Here is a 21,653-nt window from a genome sequence, read left to right on the forward strand (position 1 = left end):
TCACATGTTTTACCCAGAGTGCACAGAAAGACAGAGAGAGAGAGAGAGAGAGAGAGGTGCACCGTGGGCGCGCTTGCTGGGTTGGTGAGCGGCCGGTGAGCAGGAGGTGCAGGCGGGATGCTGCTGACCGAGTAGCGCACAGCTGCTCCGTCCAACTGCGCTGCGCTGTAGACTCAGACGATCAGTGTGATGGGGTAGCCTGTAGCACAAACGTCAACATGCAAGAGTCCGAGCTCATCCAGCGCGACCGCCTCCTGTCCTGACAGCCCGGCGGCGCGGCGGTCTGCACCGCGACGGAGACGTCCGCTCGTCCACCGTATACCGACGGGTCGCATCCGTCCTGCATGCTGGCTGGGTCAGTCTGTCTCCGGACCACATATCGACCCTGCTCTCCTCTGTGGGTGATCGTCCTGTCGTGTTGACTGGCGTGCGAGACGTAAAGGAGACTGATGCTTTCCCCATCTGAGAATTTATGAGATCACCTTTGCGGTTCACCTTGGAAATAGAAAAAAAAAAAAAAAGAAAAGAAAAACGCATGAAAGGTAAGACAGATGTTTTCACCAGGTCTGTGAGACGCTGCAGATATGTGTTTCTGTTGATTCTGAATGGAAAATCCAGGCTGGTGCCTTTGTAGATAATGGAGCTGTCATTCAGATTTGCAGGCTCATGGACTGTGAAATATGGGAAAGGCCTCTTTGTCCTGAGGTATTTAACCTCTGGAAGTTTCATTTTCACTTTTTAAGTGGAATTAATATAACCTTGAATGATCACCATTAGTCTCTGCTCTGCTTTTGCAGATTACTGCTATGATCACATTATTTTTTTTCAGATACAAAGAGACCCTCATTTGCATTTCATGAATACTTAAAAGAGGTGTTCAATTTCTGTGTGGGAGGGCACATAAACAAAATGGTGGGTGGCTCCTGTTCTCCTAACATGTCAGGCATCCTCCACCTTGTGGGCTACTGTGTCTGTTGATGTGTTGATGTCTGATGTGTTTAATTATCTGCGGCATCTCACACACCCCTGCGGGCTGACCCGAGTTCCTAGGTTTTTAAGTGAGGGAATGAGATCAAATGGCTCTGTAACAGGGTCAGGGGGTAATTAACATTGCTGAGCAACAAGGATGTAAACCAGGATGCATGTCCGAAGTTAGCTTCTCATCCCACTTCCCTGCACATGATAACATCATCAGTGTTGCCTGCAGGGCATGATGTGGACAGGTGTTTAATATAATGGGATGCATTCTCTCTGCGTCCACTAACTGCAGGCACATCCTTTGCTCTTGTGTACCTGTGCACAGTGGACTCACTTTGAAATGTAGAGGCTTTGAAATCTAAGTGCTGACAAGTTGGAGACTTGGTTATAGGCAAAGAACGCAAAAGTAACTCATGTCATTGTTATTCTTGCTGCAAGCTTCACAATCTTGCTTATTTATCTCTAAAAGACAAGAATCAAGTTGTGCTGTTTTTTGATCAAACACACACTGCACATTGCAGGTTGATGGATCGCATGCGGCAGAAACAAATCAGCACTGACCCTAATGGGCCAAAGGTGCAGCCTGGACCCTGTTCGTTGATTGGAGCCGGTCCACGTTTACCACCACAGCTTGCAATGCAGGAGTCACCTCTCATCAGCCCGTCAGAGGTGCTCAAGAAACAGCCTGGATCGAGCCCCGTCCAGGTTACAGTTGCACCCGTGAAAGTGATAGAGCAAATGCAGTCAGGGCACGCAAAGTCTCCAGCAGCACTGACGAGCATAAGCCGGCCAAGACCGACTGCTCTTGGAACCAAACTTGCCCCAAAGCCGACCAGGATCTCAGTGGACCCCTCCAAGGAAATAGATTTGATCCCAGTTTGCATCCCAGGACCTCAGAGTGCCAACGTCCTGCAGCATTCTCCATCAGAGTCCTCCTTCCCTCTTCACAGTCCTCAGAGTCCCCACAGCCCTCAGTCTTACACCAGCCAGCCTTACCTGAGTCCCACTCCCAGCCTGCCCCACCCCAACCCCAACCCGCCCACCAGCCTCAGCCCCAAACCCAGCCTCAGCCCTCAGTCACAGAGAACCTCCTCAACTGGGACCTCAACACAAAGTCAAGTGCAGTCTGAGAAGCCAGCAGGAGAGAATAATGACTTCAGGTGAGACAAACAATAACACCTTTATTAAAACCCTTTCATATGGCCCAGCCTTTGTCACGTCCAGCTTTTGTCAGTCTGAAAGATCCCGTTCTTTACCACTGTGACTGTTGTTCCCTGTTGTGTCTAAATACAGCTGCAGTAGCTGTCCTGCAGTCAGTGGCTGTAAGAAAGCTGATGTGTGCCAGACCATGTCACATGAATCAAAGCAGCAAATTTCACTAAGAGCTTTATGAACCTGACAGTGAGTGACACAGCCATCATTCGTTGGCAGCCTTCCCAGAGGCATGCTGTACTTCTGTTGCGTTCTTCACCTAAAAACAATGGCCGCTCACACTAATACTTTAAATCTGCAGAACTGATATATATATATACAGTATGAAAGATATAATATAAACCAAAAGCTCTTCAGACAGCAGCGACCTCTGCCAGTCCTACTGTTATACCTATCAGAGGCATTTCTTATCACCTAGATCAGAGGTGAATGTAGATCATATTGATGATTTTTCATGTTTTAGCCCATCAACAACAAATCCCATATGTGATAAGTATGTGATAAATGTTTAAATTTTTTTGCCACCTTTTGCACAGGTTAGTGCAATTCCAAGTGCTTTCAAAAGGACTGACAAGCTGACAAATAAGACAATACCAATGTACACAGTAAAACAAATTGAGACCAATTACACACAAGAAATAAAAATGATGAAAATGTAACAATGAAATCAATAAAACTGAAAAAACAATAACACATACAAAAGACAATAACAAATAAAACAGATAAGATGACGTAAAACATTTGAAAACGTGAATTAATGAGATGAAAGTAATTTTTTTTTTAAGCAAAATGCCAAAGCTTTGCTGGTTCAAGCTGGGATTTTGGCTGCTGTTCTTCATGTGAAATGAAAGTAAACTGAATCTCTTTGATTGTTAGGCTGTTTGTCAAAATGTCACCTTGGATCTTTGGGAATTGTGATGGACATTTTCCACTACTCTCTTAGATTTTATAGAGAAAACAGTTAAACAGTTAAGCTTTTTCTGTGATGAAATAGTGTGGCTGGCAGTTCAGTTTTGAAGGGCAGTTAGATCCATCTTGTTCTCTCTTCTAGTTCTCACCCATGCGCGCGCACACACACACAATACTTAGTCATCACTGATCTACAAAAACGTGCTTAATTGTGCTTATCTTTTTTCTATATACAGAAACACTGATGAAAGCTATTTCCCTGAGGATTACAGCACAGATTATGTCCTCTTTCACCCTGCAGTATATGGTACTTAAATCTAATGCAGCATTTCCACTGTTTCTATTCTTTGACAGGGTCTATATTGTGACATGGAACGTGGGATCAGCTGTCCCCCCAGATGACATCACTTCTCTGTTTGGACCAAATGTTTCAGATGGGAGCGTTGACATGTTCATCATCGGGTAAGCAAGTATTGACAGCCGGACCGCCCACTCAGTCATCTGTGTTCATTTTCATCCGTCCCCTCCTGTTACCCATATCTGTGCTTTTTATTAATGTCACGTTTTCACTTGTCAATGACTTTTCTCTACTTTCTGGCACCTTCCAGACTGCAGGAGGTCAACTCCATGATAAACAAGAGGCTGAAAGATGTTCTTTTTTCAGACCAGTGGAGTGAGCTTTGCATGGACACACTTAGCCCTTTTGGATATGTTTTGGTCAGTAGGAAATTGAACATGTTGTTTTACCCGTATCCTTTTCTTGTGTCGTAAAAGCTAAAGTTGAGGATATCAATTTATTATTTTTCATCTATCCCGTCTGCTTAGGTGGCGTCCCAGCGAATGCAGGGAGTGCTGCTGCTGGTTTTCTCTAAATTCTGCCATCTTCCATTCCTCAGAGGCATGCAGACAGAGAGCACACGCACAGGACTCGGGGGATATTGGGTACGTGCTACACATTGAAGGGAGACGCTCTGATTCCTGCTCAGAGATGTATCACTTTGGAAAAATCTGTGGTGGGTTTGTGTCGGTGGGCTTTAGGAGGGATGGGATGTGGTGTTGAAAGGTGGCGTGTGTGCTCCCTCCTGCCAGCAAGCATGCATGTGTGGGTCCATATGTCAGTGTGTGTGTGTGTGTGTGTGTGTGTGACCTTCCAGTGTGTGTTGATGTCAGCATCACCCCTGGCGGCTGCTGGTGCAGTCTCCTTCTCTTTGAGGTCAGTGCAGCAGCAGCAGGCTGTCTGGCGTTCTGGTTCTGTGACTCAGTAGCAGCAAAAAAAAGACATGAACTTGTCCCTGAACACAGATCTGGTTGTTGATACACACCAGTGTTTTTTTTTGTTTTTTTTTTACATTTCATTTTAAAGACGCTATACATAAGGGATCTGTTTCTCACTGTGTCCTCTCTTTGCCCTTCCCTCTCGCTCTAAGGGGAATAAAGGGGGTGTCAGTGCGAGGATGACCGTGTTTGGCCACCCTGTGTGCTTTCTCAACTGTCACCTGCCAGCTCACATGAGGAACCTGGAGCAGCGGATGGAGGACTTTGAAAGCATCCTGCAGCAGCAGCAGTTTGAAGGAGGCACTGCCACCGGTGTACTGGACCACGAGTGAGTGACATCATTTTTTTACATAATTTTAACCACCCATAAAAAGGTCATACATGCCCTACATATTCATTCATAAACATCTCCAGTTTTTGTTTTTATCTACACTTAAATGTTTCAGACCTGACCTGATCAGGCGTTCACCAATAATAAATAAATCTTAGGATGCAAGATTACATAATAAAACTTAAAATCAATTTGATCTTTTATGCATCTTGATTTTCTTGAGTAAAGTAAAATGTCATAACTGTATTTTTTGGTGTATTTTGTCCCCAGTGTTGTGTTTTGGTTTGGAGATTTAAATTTCCGTATTGAAGACTATGACATCCATGTGGTGAAATGCGCCATCGACAGCAACAAGCTCCCTCTTCTGTGGGAGCGGGATCAGGTGAGGCACCTTCAGCATTTCAAAACATTCACCCGTTCACAGAGACAGATGGATTTCTCTGGAAGACCTTACACCACCTGTTTGTCACGCAAACCTCTACCAACAGAGGGCACTGTAGAAACAAAATGAGCAAGCTTCACCTTCTGTCAGGCTGGATCAAAAATCATCCAGGCATGTGGCCTGCTCTGTCTTTTTCCCCGTCATCTGTTCACTCTGCAGCTCAACATGGCTAAAAACACAGAGCCAATCCTGGAGGGGTTCATGGAGGGACAACTCAAATTCCCACCTACTTATAAATTTGATGTGGGCACTCATACGTACGACACCAGGTTTGCTCACTCCCCCCCATCACAAACTTACTGTCATAGATTTTATTTTCTCTACAGCAGTGAAACTGTTGCTGACAGCTGTCGCCTTCTGTCTCTGTTGGCGTCTTTTGTGTCAGCGCTAAGAAGAGGAAACCTGCCTGGACGGATCGCATCCTCTGGCGCCTTCGACGTACCGGTTCCCCGGTTCCTACCCACAATGCAGCACTGCAGCGGGGTCTGACCTCGTGGTTGGGTGGGGCAACTAAAGTGACACAGCACACGTACCGGAGTCACATGGGCTACACCATCAGTGACCACAAGCCTGTTTCTGCCCTGTTTTCCCTTCATGTGAGACAATGTTTTATACCTTTCCCCTGATTGTACTGCAAATGTCTTCGTGTCTCGTTCACTTCTTTCTCTGTGCCACGTGCTCTTTTCTTCTAGTTCCCATTCAAGGTGGATATGCCCCTGGTGGAGCTGCAGGTAAACAAGGAGTGGTGTAAAGTCTCAGACGCTACGGTCAGATTCACTCTTGCATCCACTTATCAGCGCAGCTCATGGGACTGGGTAGCAATATACAAGGTAATTCTGAATTTATTTAAGTCCAGGTTCACACCCACAAGGATCTTTGTTTGTTATTCTCTTAACAAGCTCAAGATAAATTCTTACATGTTGACTCCCTGTGTGGAAATTTACAGTTATGGTCATCATTTCCTTCTGCGCAGGTTGGATTCAGACATCACAAAGATTACCAGGCTTATGTGTGGGCTAAGGGAGAGCACGCAACACAGGTGTGTCAGATACTGAAATTCACAGATGTATTCTGTACCACAGCTGAACTCACAGTTGATTTTTTTTTTCTTTTCCTCTCTCTCCAGGTGACATTTTCAGATGAAGATTTGCCCAGAGATGACTGCGAATATATCCTGGGTTACTACAGCAATAATATGAACAGTATTGTTGGCTTGTCAACACCCATTCAGGTAACAAAAGTCAGAGGACAAAGAAATTGCAGTCTTATTCATTTTTATGATATCTTTATGAATGGATACACAACTTGGCCAAAACTATGTGGACACCCATAGTCCGGCATCTGACTGCTGAACATGTCATTCTAAAAACATAGGAATTCAAATTACGCTAAAACAGCCTCAGCTTTTCTGGGAAGATTGTCCTCAAAATGTTAGCACCTGGCTGCAGGGATACAGTAGTGAGGTCAACCAATGATGTTAACGGATAAGGCCAGTGCTCTCTGCAGGCCAGTCAAATTCTTGCAAACTGAACTGGTTTTCCCAGTCCAGTTTTCCTGGCTTCCTGCATGGGGACACTATCATATGAAAAAGAGCCTTCCCCAAACTGTTACAAAGTTGTAAGCACACTGTTCAAATATCTAAATATCCCTGAATGCTGTATCAATGGATCCCACTTAACCAGTGGTGCAATGACAGTGCATTTATTTAAGTACAACACTTAAGCACAATTTTTGAGACAATTGTACTGTAGCTGACATGATTAGTTGATTCACATTTAGTCAACTGACAGAAAATGAATCTGAAAAGAAAATGAGTGTTTTCATAATTGATTAATTGTTCTCAATCATTTGAAAAGCAGAAATTCTCTGATTCCAGCTCCTAAAATGTGAATATTATTTGTCTTCTATGACTCTAAACTGATATCTGAATTTTTTTGGATTTGGGAAATAGCGAGAGGAAGTTTTTTATGATTTCCTTATAACTTATGGGCTAAACAATTGATCAAGAAAATAATGGTCAGATTATTTGATAATGAAAATTATCACTAGCTGCAGCCCCACTGGTACTTTAGTGAAGTACTTCCATTTTATAGGACCTCTATACTTCTATTCCACCACATCTCCTGCCTGTATGTGAGATTCATATTATACATATGATCAGTTTACAAAATATGATGCCAATAATATGATAATACAACACTGACAGGGGACATCCTGCTGCACAGTGAGTACTTTTACTTCTGATAGTTTAAACACATTGGACTTTTGCTTTAGCACCCTTGCTCCTCCATCCACAACAGATCAAGATACCAGTCCACAGCCCCACCATGCAACGCTCTGACAGCTCCGATGTCAGCTCAGAAGATGACAGTACTCTTGTCCTGCTGGCTCCAAACTCCCGCAGCCCGAGCCCTAAAACCGGCAAACATCACCATCGCCACCGGCGTAGCCGCAGCCCTGCAGTGCCCGCTCTTTCCTCCAACCCCCTCCCCTCCCTACAGGGCCTCAGCCTCTGCCCGCGCTCTAAAGAAGGCCAGACACGAAGCCGCTCACCCTGCTCTGCAGCTAAAAAGGAACGGCTGGTCTCCCCCGACCCTGTGCCGTCGCCCTCCATCAGCCCGCTCAGTCCTCGCAGCCCTGTGTCTCCAGGCAGTGGGGTGACTGCACCGGAGGCTCTGATCGCTGCCATCTTAGGTGAACACAGACCAGCTCAGGTTAGCCCCACTGGGGTCAAACAGATAGGGCGGGCAGGGGAAACAGACACTTCATAGGGATAAATATCAATAGTTAAAAGCAGGTACTGTACAAGGAGAGCGATGGCAATACCCATGCATTCAGAGTCTGATCTGACCCCACACTGTCACTGTGCTCGTAGAAGCAGCACATTTAATGACTCCTAATGTAGTTTGCAAACATTCCACGTTGTAGCCCTGCAGTTCTCTGTTTCTGAATCTACCATCATCTCATACACTATGTGTATTTTTGAGTCAAAGATGTCTCCAGACTCCTGATGACAAGTGCTTTTATAGACTCATAAGCTATATCATACGTAAACAAACATATTGAATGTGAAACCAAAGTTAGAGTAAACCTGTGAAGGATGTGACCAGCTATTGGCAGCAATATGGATCTATGTAAACAGTCTCCTATCAAAATAAGGACATTGGAGCAGACATATTGAAGGTATCATAGTTCACAGTGGAGAGAGAATGTGTGTTTGTGTGTATGTGTGTGTGTGTGTGCCTGTGTGTGTGTGTGTGTGTGGGTTTGTGCAGGTCTATGTGTTAAAACATACATGTGTGAAATGTGCATTTTGGACCAGAAGATAATTATAAATTTTAACTCTATAGTTCTCGGTCTGTATTCATAAAATGAATCTTATGTATCCAGGAGTAGAGGTAGAGCATTTCACCACCTCAGTCAATCTGAAATGTACATGTGACTTGAACAGTAATCCTAGATCAATGCTCTTATTCTTAGCAGCTTTGTGAATACAGCCCCTGTTCTATAGAGCTCAGTGAGTGGATGTTTAGACTAATGTGGTCGTTTTGCTTCAAGGAAAATGTTGTCATTTATCTGTGTGAGTGCGCAAATAAAAAAAATAGAACAAGCGGAAAACTAAACTGAGTCAATACTATTTATTGGCTTAACAAAAAGAAGTGTCTATTTGTGTGTGCAAGTGTTCAGAGGTGTGGACTCAAGTAACAAATAATGGCTTGAGTCAGCCTGGAGTTATAAAACGGATGACTTTAGACTGGATGGGACAAAATTTTTACTTCACTTGGACTTTTAGCCTTTTGCTGTGAAATGACTTGATATCCTCCCCCATTGTCTAAAGATGAACTTTTTTTTTTTTTAAAGAAGTATACAGCCAGAATTTGATCCTTATTTATTATTTGTGTTGAAGCGAACCTACTTTGTCCCACCTCTGCATGTGTGTTTAACCTACATGTTGCACTGCAGGGGTGAGCAGTGTTACAAATAAGGGAAAAAGTCTATAAGTTGGACCTTTGATACAAGACAACAGCAGATGGAAAACAACATGAGATCATTCATATGCTGATGATGATTCGACTGATAAAATGCCATGAAAGAATCCGGCAATTTACAAATAGTATAAACAGAACAGATGTCAATCACATCCATACAATTAGTTTAGACAAAGAAGATCTTGAGGTTTCTACGGAGACATGGATAAGTGTGCACAGCTTATGGTTTGTTCTGGTGTTTGTAATCAAGATAATCACTTTTGGATTAGCAAGTGGCTCTAAAACCCAACTAGGGAGGAGAAGCGAAGCAAGCTGCACAGTCAGAGAGAGATCACCCCCTGAGTATTGAGTTTTATAGGATGGGCAGCCAAAAATAAGGCATCTGATGCCAGTGGTAGGAGCACTGATGCATCATGTCCCCAAGGTAACAAAGCCTGGGCTCACCATTTTCTTCTTTCAGACACTTTCATTTCTCAAACTCACATGGAGGCTGCAGAAAATTACTGTAAGTGGTCAACACTCAATCATAATTACAGATCCGCTGTAACGACCACTCTTTTTTCCTCTTCACACATTGAACAGAAAAAAATGCTTCATTCCGTTTAAGTTCGGCAGTGAAGACGGAAGATTATATTCCTTGGTATGATTTTAAAATAAAATTTATTATCTTTGGTGTCTTCAATGAACACACCCAGTAAACACTGAACACACCCATTTAAAATGTAATGAGCAAGTGAACCCTTGGGTTTAATAACTGGTTGAACCTGCTTTGGCACCGATAACCTTAGACAAGAACTTAGAGCAGCTGCTGATCATATTCTTAGGATGTCTGGTGTGAGCGGCTCTTCAGATCATGCCAAAGCATTTCCATCGGGTTAAGGTCTGGGCTCCGACTGGGCCACTCCAACAAGTGGATTTTCTGTTTGAAGTCACTCTATTACTTCTATGTTTATGGTCATTGTCCATCTGCATTACCCAACTCCTGCTTAGCTGACAGAGAGCCACCCTGACATTATCCTGTAAGATACAGTACCCTGTTGATGATGTCGAGCTGTCCAGATCCAGAGAAAATCGCAAATCATGATGCTCCCTCCACCCTGCTTCACCTCTGGGAGGATGTTTTCACATTGCACATGACACATTACATAGTGCTACATGTTCTTCCTAAACAATTCAACCTTAGTTTCATCAGTCCATAAAACATTTTCCCAGTAGTGTTGTGGAGTGTGAAGCTGCTCTTTGGCAAACTTCAGGTGCGCAGTGACGGGTTTTCCATGGTGTCCATGGCAGCACACCATGCTCCGTGTAGCCATGCACCATGATTTGCATATGGTAAACTTATGAACAAAGATGTTAACCAGCTCCAGTGTTTCCTTTAAGACTTAAGCTGTTACTCTGAGGTTCTTTCTTATGCTACTGATCATTCTGCGGTGTGCTACAGGAGTCATCTTAGCTGGATGTCCACTTCAAGGGAGAGTAGCCACAGAGCTAAATTTAAATTAAATTATTTAAATTTATAAACAGTTTGTCTCACTGTGGATGGATTAATATGTAAACTCTTTGAGGTGATTCTTTAACCCCTTCAGCTTTATGCAAATACACAGTTCTTGATTGTCATCTGAGATCTTTTTTTTGCAAGGCATGGTTCACATCAGCCGATTAAAAATGTTTAAATGATTTTTTTTTTACAAGTCATAGTAGCTCTAACCCACACCTCCAATCTCGTTTCATTGACTGGACTCCAGGTTTGATAACTCCTGACTTCAGTTAGCTTTTGCTGATGTCCTCAGCTGAAGGGTTCACATACCTTTTCCACCATATGCTGTGAATGTTTGAAGAATTTTAAATATGGACAAGAACAATGCAATGATTTGTGTGTTATTAGTTAAAATAGACTGTGTTTGTTCATAATTGTAACTTGGATGATATAACCATATTTCATTTACACATAAATGGAGATAATTCTGAAGGGTTCACTTACTTCTTCTTGCTACGTTAAGTTAAATACCTGATACTCTCTCCTCTTCTGGCCTCTAAAGATCCTTAAAATAACAGAAAAATTGGATATTTGACCCCGACCTCTAAAAAAATCCCTCAGTCAAATGAAGTACTAGATACCATCACCCCTTCAAGCCTTATGGAAATTATTAAAATGAGTAAGATACTGAGCACCCTCCCCCCTTTAGGCTAAATAAGTGAAATACTAGAAACCTTTACATCTTCAAGCCTCTTAAATTCTAAAAAACCTTAAAATTAGTAAATATTCAAACATTCATGCCTTGAAATACAGATTATTAAAACCTCTTCAGGCCTGTAAAAGTCACTCAAATAGGTAAAACATTCAAAGCAAATACACTTAATGGCAGGCGTTGGTCACCTGTTGTGTGTGTTTTGTTTTTTTGTTTTTTTTTAACCAGTTCACCTTAGGAACATTTTTTTTGTTTGGCTTCACTAGAGCCCGCCCTCTGGCACCACATGGTCTGTGCTCAACAACAACATTGGCTGGAGAGAAATGACCGGAGGGGTCTGAAGAAGGCGGATAAGTAGAGCTGTCCGCCCCGCATCGACTTCATTCGGGGAGCCGAGGCTGAAAGCGGCGTGGCGGCCTTGTGTGTGTCCGTGTGTGTATGTGTGTGTGAGAGAGAGAGAGCAGGATACCTGTGTGAAGGCTGTAGAAACTCTGTCCGCCCTCTGAACTGTGAGAGCAGCTGTCTGAGCGACTAGCCGGTTAGCTAACAGTGTGTCCATAGACTAAGATGAACTCCCACCAAAACGGCTTCCACAACGACTTCTTCATCGATGAAGACTGTTTCCTCTTCACTTCTGAATCAGTCGGAGAGGGACACCCCGGTGAGTCTGGCTGTTTGCGAGGTTGCTGACGACCGTAATTAGCCTGGTAGCATCCTGTTAGCCTCTCAAACAAGGTCATGTGGCAAATTACCGTTAGCTCGGCGTGTTGTGATCTGTCAGCTGTTCGCCGAGTAGCATGTTCGTCCTCACCTTTCCGCTGTCAACACACTGAAAACACACTGTGTGAAATTAGCCCACATGTAATTCATGCTGCAAAGGACGACGGTCCAGTTATATGTTGGGAAAATACAGGGTTTGGTGTTAATTTGGAGAGTCGCGGCTTCGTGCTAACAACACGGCGGCTAGCTGTTAAAGCTAACCTCATGTTAGTGAGCGCTGCTGGTGCCTGTCACTCGGTTGGCTTCACAGGGTTTTCTTAGATGATTCATAACATGTCTACGCCTAACAATAGCTGTGTCTGTGGCTGGGATTAATTGTAAGATAAGGCGTGTATTTAGTTTTTACTGCTAAGTCAGACAAGGTAACTATTTCATCATGACAGTATCTCCTGTAGTGCTGGACAAGATGACACATGTGCTCAGAAGCCGCAGGTTTGTTATTGTCTGATCGACAAACTCATTCAAAGACATGAGACTTTACTTTGAAATTTGAATCATTTAACCTCGCTGGTTACTGTCAAAACCCCTTTCAATCTTACATGAAAGTGTACCATATGCCCTAAAACCTGTTTATTAGTGAATTATAAGAATCTTTGTTTGCTAATGTACAATAGAAAATTAATTTCTTTATTTTCTAAGTCCAGAGTTATAGTGTAGCACTTTGACATAGAAAGTACCAGACATTTGTAATATACACTCAGTTGGCATTTTATTAGGTACACCTCACTAAAAACTAATGCAGTCTGTTTGCACAGCCCTGCAATAAATCTTACTTTCACAGCGGTTATAGTGTTTAATCTATGTTGCAGCTGTTTGCTTCAGCTGTATTTTGGAGGCCATAAACATCTCTCTAAAACAGTTTAAAGAAAAACTGAGCATGAAGGTTTGCTTTATTGCAGGGCTGTTGTTTTAGACTGCGTTCATTTTAGCGAGGTGTTCCTAATAAACTGCCATCCGAGCATCCATCTGTAACATATGACATTTTAATTGCAGATCTATTAATCAGCTTGTCGTACAATAAGGCGCAGTTTTCAGTCTTATACTGGGGCAGTGGGGGCAGCTCTATTGAAACAGATAATAGGCTTACCAGTACTCCTAAATATAGGTACTGCAGGGGCTGCTGCTCAGCTGTGGGTGTAATGTAGTCACATCCACACACTTTATAGTTGCAGGACAGGGGGGGCACCTACAGAGATCTCCTCTGATGAGCTTTGAGGTGTTCCTTTATAGTTAGCACTTACAGTGGGTGAGGAAAATATTTGGAACGCATCCGAACAGCTTCAGCCATCCGTGGAATGCTGTCGCTCCTGTCCTGAGTTGTATGGGCGAATAATCACCGAATATATCAGGGAGGAAGACTCTACAGGACATGAGGAGTGAAGGAAGTAGAAACAACTGTGAGCTCTCTGTGAGTCCTTGAACTTGGAAAAAATTAAAAAAGTTAGAAGTTGTCACAAATAATCTTAGACTACATGTACGTCAGTAATCATCAGAGGTACAGACCAAAGCAAAGGCATAAGAAAGAGCCTTTCTTGGCTGTGTGATTCAAGTTGACACAAACTGCAACAGGTGCCAGAAAAAGTAGCTTTAGACCGTAGTCTGTGCCATACCAGTGACTATATTGTAAATAATAACCTCTAGAGGTGATTAATTATCATACTTGGAAAGTTTTTCCTGTGGATGTGTTGAGTTTATATGTGTGCGTTTAGTTGTGACAGCTGTTACGCCACTGTCAGCCTGTTTTCTGACCATTTTTCTTGTACTTTGAATTGATTTAGATGATGTTAAACCAGTTCTGGTTAATGGCTGCATTAGGAAATAGGTGCAAGTGCAGAGTCACAGTAGAAACAGTGGTTTTAGCAGTAAAAATATGTGTTGTAAAACACTGCAATGGTTAGTAATCACGAGCATGCTCTTCACATGTAAATATGCATACATAAATATGCCATTGTTGCTGAAGTGTATCTCGCATCAATGTGTTTTCTAGAGAACCTCCAGTAAAACAGGCAGGTTTTATTTCATCCAATTTAACACCTCAGTAACCAAGAATGTAAAATAATTATAAATGTTAATTATTATTCTTTTAGTGGAGGGAACTTGTAAGTGTAAGGTGTTCTGAAAAATTCTCATGTGTTGCTCCACAGATAAGATTTGTGACCAGATCAGCGATGCTGTGTTGGATGCACACCTCAAACAAGACCCTGATGCCAAAGTAGCATGTGGTAAGTCTTTGGACAGCAATGCAAGTTGACCGCAGCAGCTGTTGTTAACTGAGTGTTTGCTGTTGAATGTGCAAGATGAGGCATGTAGCAAAACAGAGGTGAGGTCCCCTTGTTTCAACTCATGTTACTTATTGTATCTTTTGATTCCTGTGTTGAGAAATGTTTTCTAGTGTATCGTCTTATTTCTCAGAAACACAACTATTTTAGCAAACTGGCTCAAGGAACTAAGGGGCCCTTGGAACTGAACTCTGGAGCTAAACGAGGAGCTTAAAGCCCACCTTGCACATTTTTATGATGTTGAAATAACCATGAAATGACCATATGGTTCGTACCTGAATACACTGGAGATGCAGGAGGTGAAAGCTTGGTATTGCAAGTCTTCCATAGACTGGGTGTTTAAATTACAAATTAGCTACATTTATTCTTCAATGCCTCAGGATATTTACCAAGTGCCAGAGCCTGAAGTTGAACAACTAAGTGAAATCAATAGGGATTCTTTCTGGTTGGCTATGAGAACCAGTCTAAATGGTGTTGGCTGGTGATCCATCCCACTCTACCACGGAGATTTCAAAGCCTTTAAATGAACAACCCCATGTGATATCTCCACCACAGATGACTTGTTTTTACGCTGTGTTGGATAGTATGCAGCCACTGATGGCTCACAACCTGTGCTTTTAGAGGTTAGCTATTTGCATTATGTTTCACTGCTTGAATGTTGATGAGGGCCATCTGCTGGATAAAAGGCCATCTGCCACAGATTCATTGCACAATTAATCCAGATGGGTAGTCAGACTAACGGTTTACATCCTGCATCAAGGCTTAAAGTTTTATATGGTGGCTTTATATATTGATATTAAAGCAGCAATTAGTAGATCAGAACATCAGTTGAGTCATTTTCAAGCAGAAATGCCAAATATTAGACAGTTCCTCATTCTCAAAAGTGAGAATTTGTAGAATTTAGTCCTAGATTATAGTAGTATAGGGTTTTGGACTGTAAATATGCAATTAATGTAGAAAATAAATAAATAAGAAGCAGTGAAAATAATCATAAGGTGCAGGCCTTGTTTTACATTATATGTGATCAACACGTCTTTTAAATTTGAAGCTAAGATGTAAAATTCTTTAAAACACAAATTTAAACCTGCCCTGCCAGCCAGTGTACTCTGTTCCCGTTCACCTCCTTGTTCTTAATTATCTATTCTCTTAAGTTTCACTCTCGTCCCTCACACTGCATTGTCCTTGTGTCCACAGAGACTGTTGCTAAGACGGGGATGATCCTGCTGGCCGGGGAGATCACCTCCAGGGCTAACGTTGACTACCAGAAGATTGTCAGAGAGGCAATCAAGCACATTGGCTATGACGACTCCTCTAAAGGTACAGTGATGAACGTCGGTTGTTGTGAGTTTAGTTAGGGTCGGGATTCAAGCAGTTAAAGCCTCTTTCTTACGCACAAATTAACCGCGAAGACTGGAAAAAGGCCAGTAAGTAAGTGAGTAATTACCTAAAACCAATAAGGCTGCCTTTCCAGGAAGCACCGAAAGCTATGTACCTTTCCCAGGTGATGTCCTGCCCCTCAGGCTGAATCAGAGGGATTCCTGGTAAGATGCAGACAGGCAGTGTCTTGCATGTCAGTTTTCATGAAGCCGCCTCGGCTGAATGAAGAAACGCCTTCAAATCAACTACAGTCAGATGGATAGTTGAAATCCACCTTACATCCTACTATTGTGAATGAGACTAATCCAGACAGGCCTGTTCCATACTGTTCGTTAACCCATGACTACAAATGTAGTTGTGAAACATACTGTATGTGAAGGAGGCTGAGTGATGAGGATTGGCAGGTCAAACAGTTTACTGAGGCTTATTCTCCTTGTTGTCTTGTTCTACAGGCTTTGACTATAAGACCTGCAATGTGCTGGTGGCTTTGGAGCAGCAGTCCCCGGACATCGCTCAGGGTGTTCACCTGGACCGGAAAGAAGAGGATGTGGGAGCCGGTGACCAGGTCGGAGGGTTCTTACATTTATGTTTGTGTTTGGTCCACGGCTGGGTAACTGGAGCCAGAATTGTGGTGGTGGTAATAGAGTTTGTCATGTTCACTTGCCCTCTATTCATGCTATGATTTGCAACTGCACCTCTGACAGGGTCTGATGTTTGGATATGCCACTGATGAGACTGAGGAGTGTATGCCCCTCACTATCGTCCTGGCCCACAAGCTCAATGCCAAGATGGCCGAGTTACGCCGAAATGGAACACTGCCATGGCTCCGACCCGATTCCAAAACTCAGGTTAGACAAGGATGCAATGCTTTTACCTCCACATAATCCATCTGCATTGTTTAGAAAGTAAAACTCTATTACAATTTTTTTTAACCTTTTCAAATATATACATTTAAAGAGGGTGCGCAGAGAAATATTACTATGAACCAGAGCTGTTATTTCAATCATCATTTGATGTGTTGAAATTTTTTTAAATAATTACATACACTATAAAATTTTGGGAAATTAAAGAAAAAAAAAAAAAAAAAAGTCCAGTTGCAAGTTGTCAGCGCCAAAGGTGATGTCTTCAGATGGGTTCTTTTGCTCAACAAGTCAAAAAAACAAAGTTACTCAATTTCAGTGGTATAAAACAGAAAAGCAGCTGATCCTTACACATTAGCAGCTAATACCAGTTAATGTTTGGCATGAAATTGTTGTCAGTTTATTTTGTCAGTCGTGGATTATGTATTACACCACAGTTTTTCCTGTCTTTCCTGTCTCAGAGCTTATTGTCAGTACTAACACTCTATGAAGTCAAGAGTAAAAGTAACATTAGTAGGATAATGACGCCCTTTCCATCAAATATGATTCTAAGGCTTGGGAGGATATCAGAATCATTGTGGGAAAAAGTATACATTATTATTTATGTGCATTACTTAAGGAAAGGGTGTGTTTCTACAAGCTGCTCTCCAATGCCAAAACAAATCCAAAGAAGGACAGACAGGAAACTCTTCCATCCTGTTTACTTTTTAAATATTTATTCATCGTTTGTTTCTCCCCTCCAGGTGACTGTCCAGTACAGGCAAGATCGCGGCGCCATGGTGCCATTGCGTGTCCACACCGTTGTGGTTTCTGTGCAGCACGATGAGGGTATATGTTTGGACGAGATGCGTCACTGTCTGAGGGAGGAGGTGGTGAAAGCCGTGGTTCCCAGTGGCTATCTTGATGATGACACCATATACCACCTGCAGCCCAGTGGCCGCTTTGTTATTGGAGGACCACAGGTGAGGCTTCTTTAAACTCTGCACCTCTTGAGCTCCTCTGTCACACCAGGACAGAAGATCCATTTAATGAATTTCGATGAAAAAGATGTGTTCACTTGAAAAAAAAAAAAAAAGCTGTTCAAAAATGCTTCTGTCAAATGCATTTAATTTGTCTCAGATGATCATAAACCTCAAAGTCCTGTAGGTAACATGCCTGTTCTTTCCTAAAGGGTGATGCTGGTCTGACTGGGCGTAAGATCATTGTCGATACTTATGGGGGTTGGGGGGCTCACGGAGGCGGAGCTTTTTCCGGGAAGGACTACACCAAGGTGGATCGCTCTGCTGCCTATGCTGCCCGCTGGGTGGCCAAATCTCTGGTAAAAGCCGGGCTCTGCAAGCGTGTGTTGGTCCAGGTGAGTGTGCAGTATAACAGACTGTTTAAGTGTTTCAAGGAAAAAAATTGTGTTATTGTGTTTGCTAGTCAGACTGATAATGGATTGTGGAGTTTGATATTGATATTTGACACATTAAAAAATTCCAAAACACGACATACAGGTTCTCAGCCCTCTGAGATGAAAGACTATGTAATAGAGACACTGTTTTCTGAATGACCTCAAGCATATATTTGGCATAACTTTTCTGTCCTGACATGTCTGTGATAAGCTTATGTCTATATATTGACCAGGTTGACAAATCCATCTCGCTCTAGTTACCACTGCAGCAAAGGCAAAGCTTACATGTAACATTTTCCACATTCTTTTTTCCACAGAGTTCTTGTTAGTACTTGTTTTTTTTTTTTTTTTTGAGAGAGATAGATCCAGGTGCTAAGTCCACCACCTTAGATTCTCCAAACAATTTTAATTTTGAAAAAAACACATCTTATATGCTGATGCTGTCTTGTCTTTAAAAAAGTCTCTCCTGTCTTAGCTGAAGTTGTTAATGTGTGTGTAATTGTTGACAACTGTTCTAGGTATCCTATGCTATTGGAGTTGCCCATCCCCTCTCTGTCTCCATCTTCCACTATGGGACGTCCCAGAAGAGTGAGAAGGAGCTGCTGGACATCGTGAAGAAAAACTTTGACCTCCGTCCAGGAGTTATCGTGAGGTATGCTGTGGTGTCTATAATTTCAGATTTTTGCTAACAAACATGAAATTAAAATTCCCAGTATACACATCTTACACATATTTAAGGTTTTTATAAATCTTTTCTGTCTCAGGGATCTTGACCTGAAGAAGCCCATCTACCAACGCACAGCAGCTTACGGTCACTTTGGTCGTGACGTTTTTTCATGGGAGGTGCCCAAGAAGCTGAAATACTGAACCCCCCCCCACCTCTCATCTCCCAGTGGGCCTTAGGTGTATTACAGATGAACCTGTGTGTTTGTCTACCTCCCACTTTCCTCCTCCTCTTTCTCCTCCTCCTACCCCTTCCTCCTCGCACACACAGCCACATCACCACAGCCTCTACTACATGAAAAGATGCCCTATCCCCACCCATTGGTGTCGTACACATCCTTGAACATAGTACAGTAGTGTTTCAGTTGCCTAGATATTCAACTGAACAGTCATGTCGGAGAGACTGTGCGTACAGATTTGAGCAGTGCTGCCAGCTTTTATTCATCTTTGTTCTGGCAGCTTACCTCGTTTTCTTGCGTGAGTAACAGTCATCTAGTTCCCTGACACTGATAGGTATTATTTACAGTTTATATTAAAACTCTACTTATGACACATTTCCAACAGGGCCATGCAAATATTTACCAGTCATAAAAACATTTCTGGGATTTCTCAACTTTAAAAAAACAGAATCTCACTGCAGTTTAGTTGTAGAAGTAATCAGTGATTGTCATCCTCTGTTGCTTTCTCTCTAATGGCAACACATCATTTCGTTCTTCACCTAACTTTGATGGGTTAACAGCCATTTTTATGTTGCATCACCTCTGTCCCCCTCACAGCACACACCCTCCCTGCTTTTGAAAGTGTTGTGGTACAAATCGGGTCAAACACTTGATATAAAATCTGCAAATTTTTGTATTTGTGCTGTCCCTTCAGGCCCTGGTTTTCTGACGTTTTACAGAGAAGTCAGAAGCTGCTAATGACCTTGTGGTTATGTTGGGCTGCACCATGAAATCACTCCATTTTTTGTAATTTATTTTGTTGGTTTAAATGTCATGTGAATGTTTCAGATAATGTTGAATGTGTCAATGTTCTACCGACCAAGATAAAGCCGTGGTACAGTACTGGACCTTCCTGACACTGACTCTGGGTGTAGCTACAGAGAAACCCAGGCTCAGTAGCATCTGGACAGGGTCTGCCTTTATCCAATTGCAACACTGTACTTGAAATGAGTTAGATAGCGGCGTTTCATTATTAATTCAGTTGCACATGTGTAGTGTCCTGCCCTCTTCAGTCACTCCTGCATACAATATAAAAAGTGGACTGGTAGGGAAGAATATGAAGAGCAGAGCCACAGACAGACCAAGACAAAGAGATGAGAAGCAGCGCACAATCAGCTTAGTGAATGTAAGACATTACTGCTCTCGTCTTCTTAGCAGAGTTCAGTTTTGTAGGAATGAGAACATGGGATCAGATAAGTTACTTAATGCCTGTGGATTTTGAATCGTCCACCGGAACTGCACAGCACATTATTTCTTGAAGAAACACAAAATGGCAAAGGCCTCTGCTCTCACTGTTACATGTACAGTCGTTCCCAAAGGACCGTTGAGCTTGCAGCAGAAGCTTTTATTTTAATTTTATTTATTTGTTTTTAAAAACATTCATTCTTTACTCCATAACATTGTAGGTTATGTACTTTGCAGGAGATGTAGATAAGGTGAGGAAGGGAATATGCCAGAGACCTTGGCCAGGTCTGAGTCCAAGCTGTTATGAACACACAGTATATGCCTTTGACTGCTTCCCCCTGTTGCCTGACTTTACTCCTGGATGTGAGTCCACACAGTGTAGCTGCATAGTTAATGTTAAGCCAGCTGTAAGCCTGAGTGAGATTAGTATTCAATGTTAAAATCGCCACAGTTGGTCCCTGGTCTGAGCTGTGTGCACAGTTATTGTCTAAAAATGTCTTCATCGTGTAGCTAGATGGTACTGTGTCCCCATATATATTTCTGAGACTTTTTTTTTTCTACACTTTTGTCACTGATAAGACGTCTTTAGTTTGTCTCCTCTGGCATCACCCTGTGGTTCCCCGAGTGTACTACAGAGAAACCTCAACCTGGAGCCACAGAGTGTTGCAATGAGAGCATTTTAAATTAATCTTTCTGTATGATTGTCTGATGAAATGACTCAACCTTTCAAAGTTTTTTTTTTTTTTTTTGTTTGTTTTTGTTTTTGTTTTTAGTTATTTTTATTTTATTTTTTACAATATGTTTGCATCCTCTACCTCATCCACAGATGACTCAAATGCTTGGTTGGTGTTGTACAGAGAAACCAGCCTGTTTACATGGTCTCCTGTGGGTGGAACAGTTTGAGGATCATTTTTTTCCTCTGTTAAATCATTTTGTAAGAGATTGGAAGTGAGTCTGTCAGTGTGGTCGCTGAACGTGTGTTAAAGTGCCTTTTTAAATTTTCTGCAATGCCCCTTTCCCCTGCCCCCAGATATCTGACCTTTTGATCCTGCCCCCACCCAGTTTTTACCCCCGAGGCTGCGAAATGTCCCTCTTCAATGATTCACACTGATGAGTCTGATTTGTTGTTGAGTTTCTCTTTTAAACCCTTCAAATAAACTGCACGCTTGCTTGTGCTTATGGGATGTGCTTTTGGCCATTTATTTTGTATCATAAAGCACGTTTATGTTAAGGTGATGCTGTCGATTATATCCAACCATAGTTCATATGTTATGAGCCTTAATAATTAGTTGGTATAAAGGTTGTTGCAAGAACCAGTGACAAAATGTTGTAGATGTAGATAAAACTTCAAATGGAGAAACATGAAAGCAGATGTGGGTAACAGCATTAAAACAGCTGCGAAGACGAGGCAGGCTGGATATAACTTCACACAAAATCATGAGTAGTTTCTATTCTGGCTCTCGCTACGATCAGTGGTTGACTCTGTGGCGGAAAAACACATTTTCCTCACTTC

At 42.4% G+C, this 21,653-nt stretch overlaps 2 protein-coding genes across 2 annotated transcripts; both read left to right on the forward strand.

The window, feature by feature from the left end:
- Window positions 1-80: 80 nt before the first annotated feature.
- LOC139611776 (inositol polyphosphate 5-phosphatase K) lies at window positions 81-8,765 on the forward strand. The gene is made up of 13 exons (XM_071466690.1): window positions 81-542; window positions 1,500-2,138; window positions 3,454-3,561; window positions 3,708-3,816; window positions 3,925-4,041; window positions 4,527-4,702; window positions 4,976-5,087; window positions 5,307-5,416; window positions 5,533-5,743; window positions 5,840-5,977; window positions 6,121-6,186; window positions 6,274-6,378; window positions 7,448-8,765. The coding sequence occupies exons 2-13, from the start codon at window positions 1,504-1,506 to the stop codon at window positions 7,916-7,918; spliced, it is 2,358 nt and encodes a 785-aa protein (XP_071322791.1). The 5' UTR covers window positions 81-542; window positions 1,500-1,503; the 3' UTR covers window positions 7,919-8,765.
- A 2,880-nt stretch (window positions 8,766-11,645) lies between these two features.
- Window positions 11,646-21,324, forward strand: mat2aa (methionine adenosyltransferase 2Aa). The gene is made up of 9 exons (XM_071466076.1): window positions 11,646-11,986; window positions 14,250-14,327; window positions 15,579-15,701; window positions 16,214-16,326; window positions 16,466-16,609; window positions 17,365-17,583; window positions 17,793-17,975; window positions 18,533-18,666; window positions 18,779-21,324. The coding sequence occupies exons 1-9, from the start codon at window positions 11,893-11,895 to the stop codon at window positions 18,879-18,881; spliced, it is 1,191 nt and encodes a 396-aa protein (XP_071322177.1). The 5' UTR covers window positions 11,646-11,892; the 3' UTR covers window positions 18,882-21,324.
- The last annotated feature ends 329 nt before the right edge of the window (window positions 21,325-21,653 follow it).

Source organism: Trachinotus anak, unplaced genomic scaffold, assembly GCF_046630095.1.
Source record: "Trachinotus anak isolate AG129_WGS33_773 ecotype Australia unplaced genomic scaffold, CSIRO_AGI_Tana_v1 ptg000028l, whole genome shotgun sequence".
Lineage (NCBI taxonomy): Eukaryota > Metazoa > Chordata > Actinopteri > Carangiformes > Carangidae > Trachinotus > Trachinotus anak.

What these genes read in the sequence shown, in the direction of transcription:
- LOC139611776 (XM_071466690.1), top strand. Translation starts at nt 1,504, where the DNA reads ATGGATCGCATGCGGCAGAAACAAATCAGCACTGACCCTAATGGGCCA. An exon ending in GGAGAGAATAATGACTTCAG is followed by an intron (nt 2,139 to 3,453) that starts GTGAGACAAACA and finishes ATTCTTTGACAG; the next exon opens with GGTCTATATTGTGACATGGA. An exon ending in GTTGACATGTTCATCATCGG is followed by an intron (nt 3,562 to 3,707) that starts GTAAGCAAGTAT and finishes GGCACCTTCCAG; the next exon opens with ACTGCAGGAGGTCAACTCCA.
- mat2aa (XM_071466076.1), top strand. Translation starts at nt 11,893, where the DNA reads ATGAACTCCCACCAAAACGGCTTCCACAACGACTTCTTCATCGATGAA. An exon ending in AGTCGGAGAGGGACACCCCG is followed by an intron (nt 11,987 to 14,249) that starts GTGAGTCTGGCT and finishes GTTGCTCCACAG; the next exon opens with ATAAGATTTGTGACCAGATC. An exon ending in GACCCGATTCCAAAACTCAG is followed by an intron (nt 16,610 to 17,364) that starts GTTAGACAAGGA and finishes TCTCCCCTCCAG; the next exon opens with GTGACTGTCCAGTACAGGCA.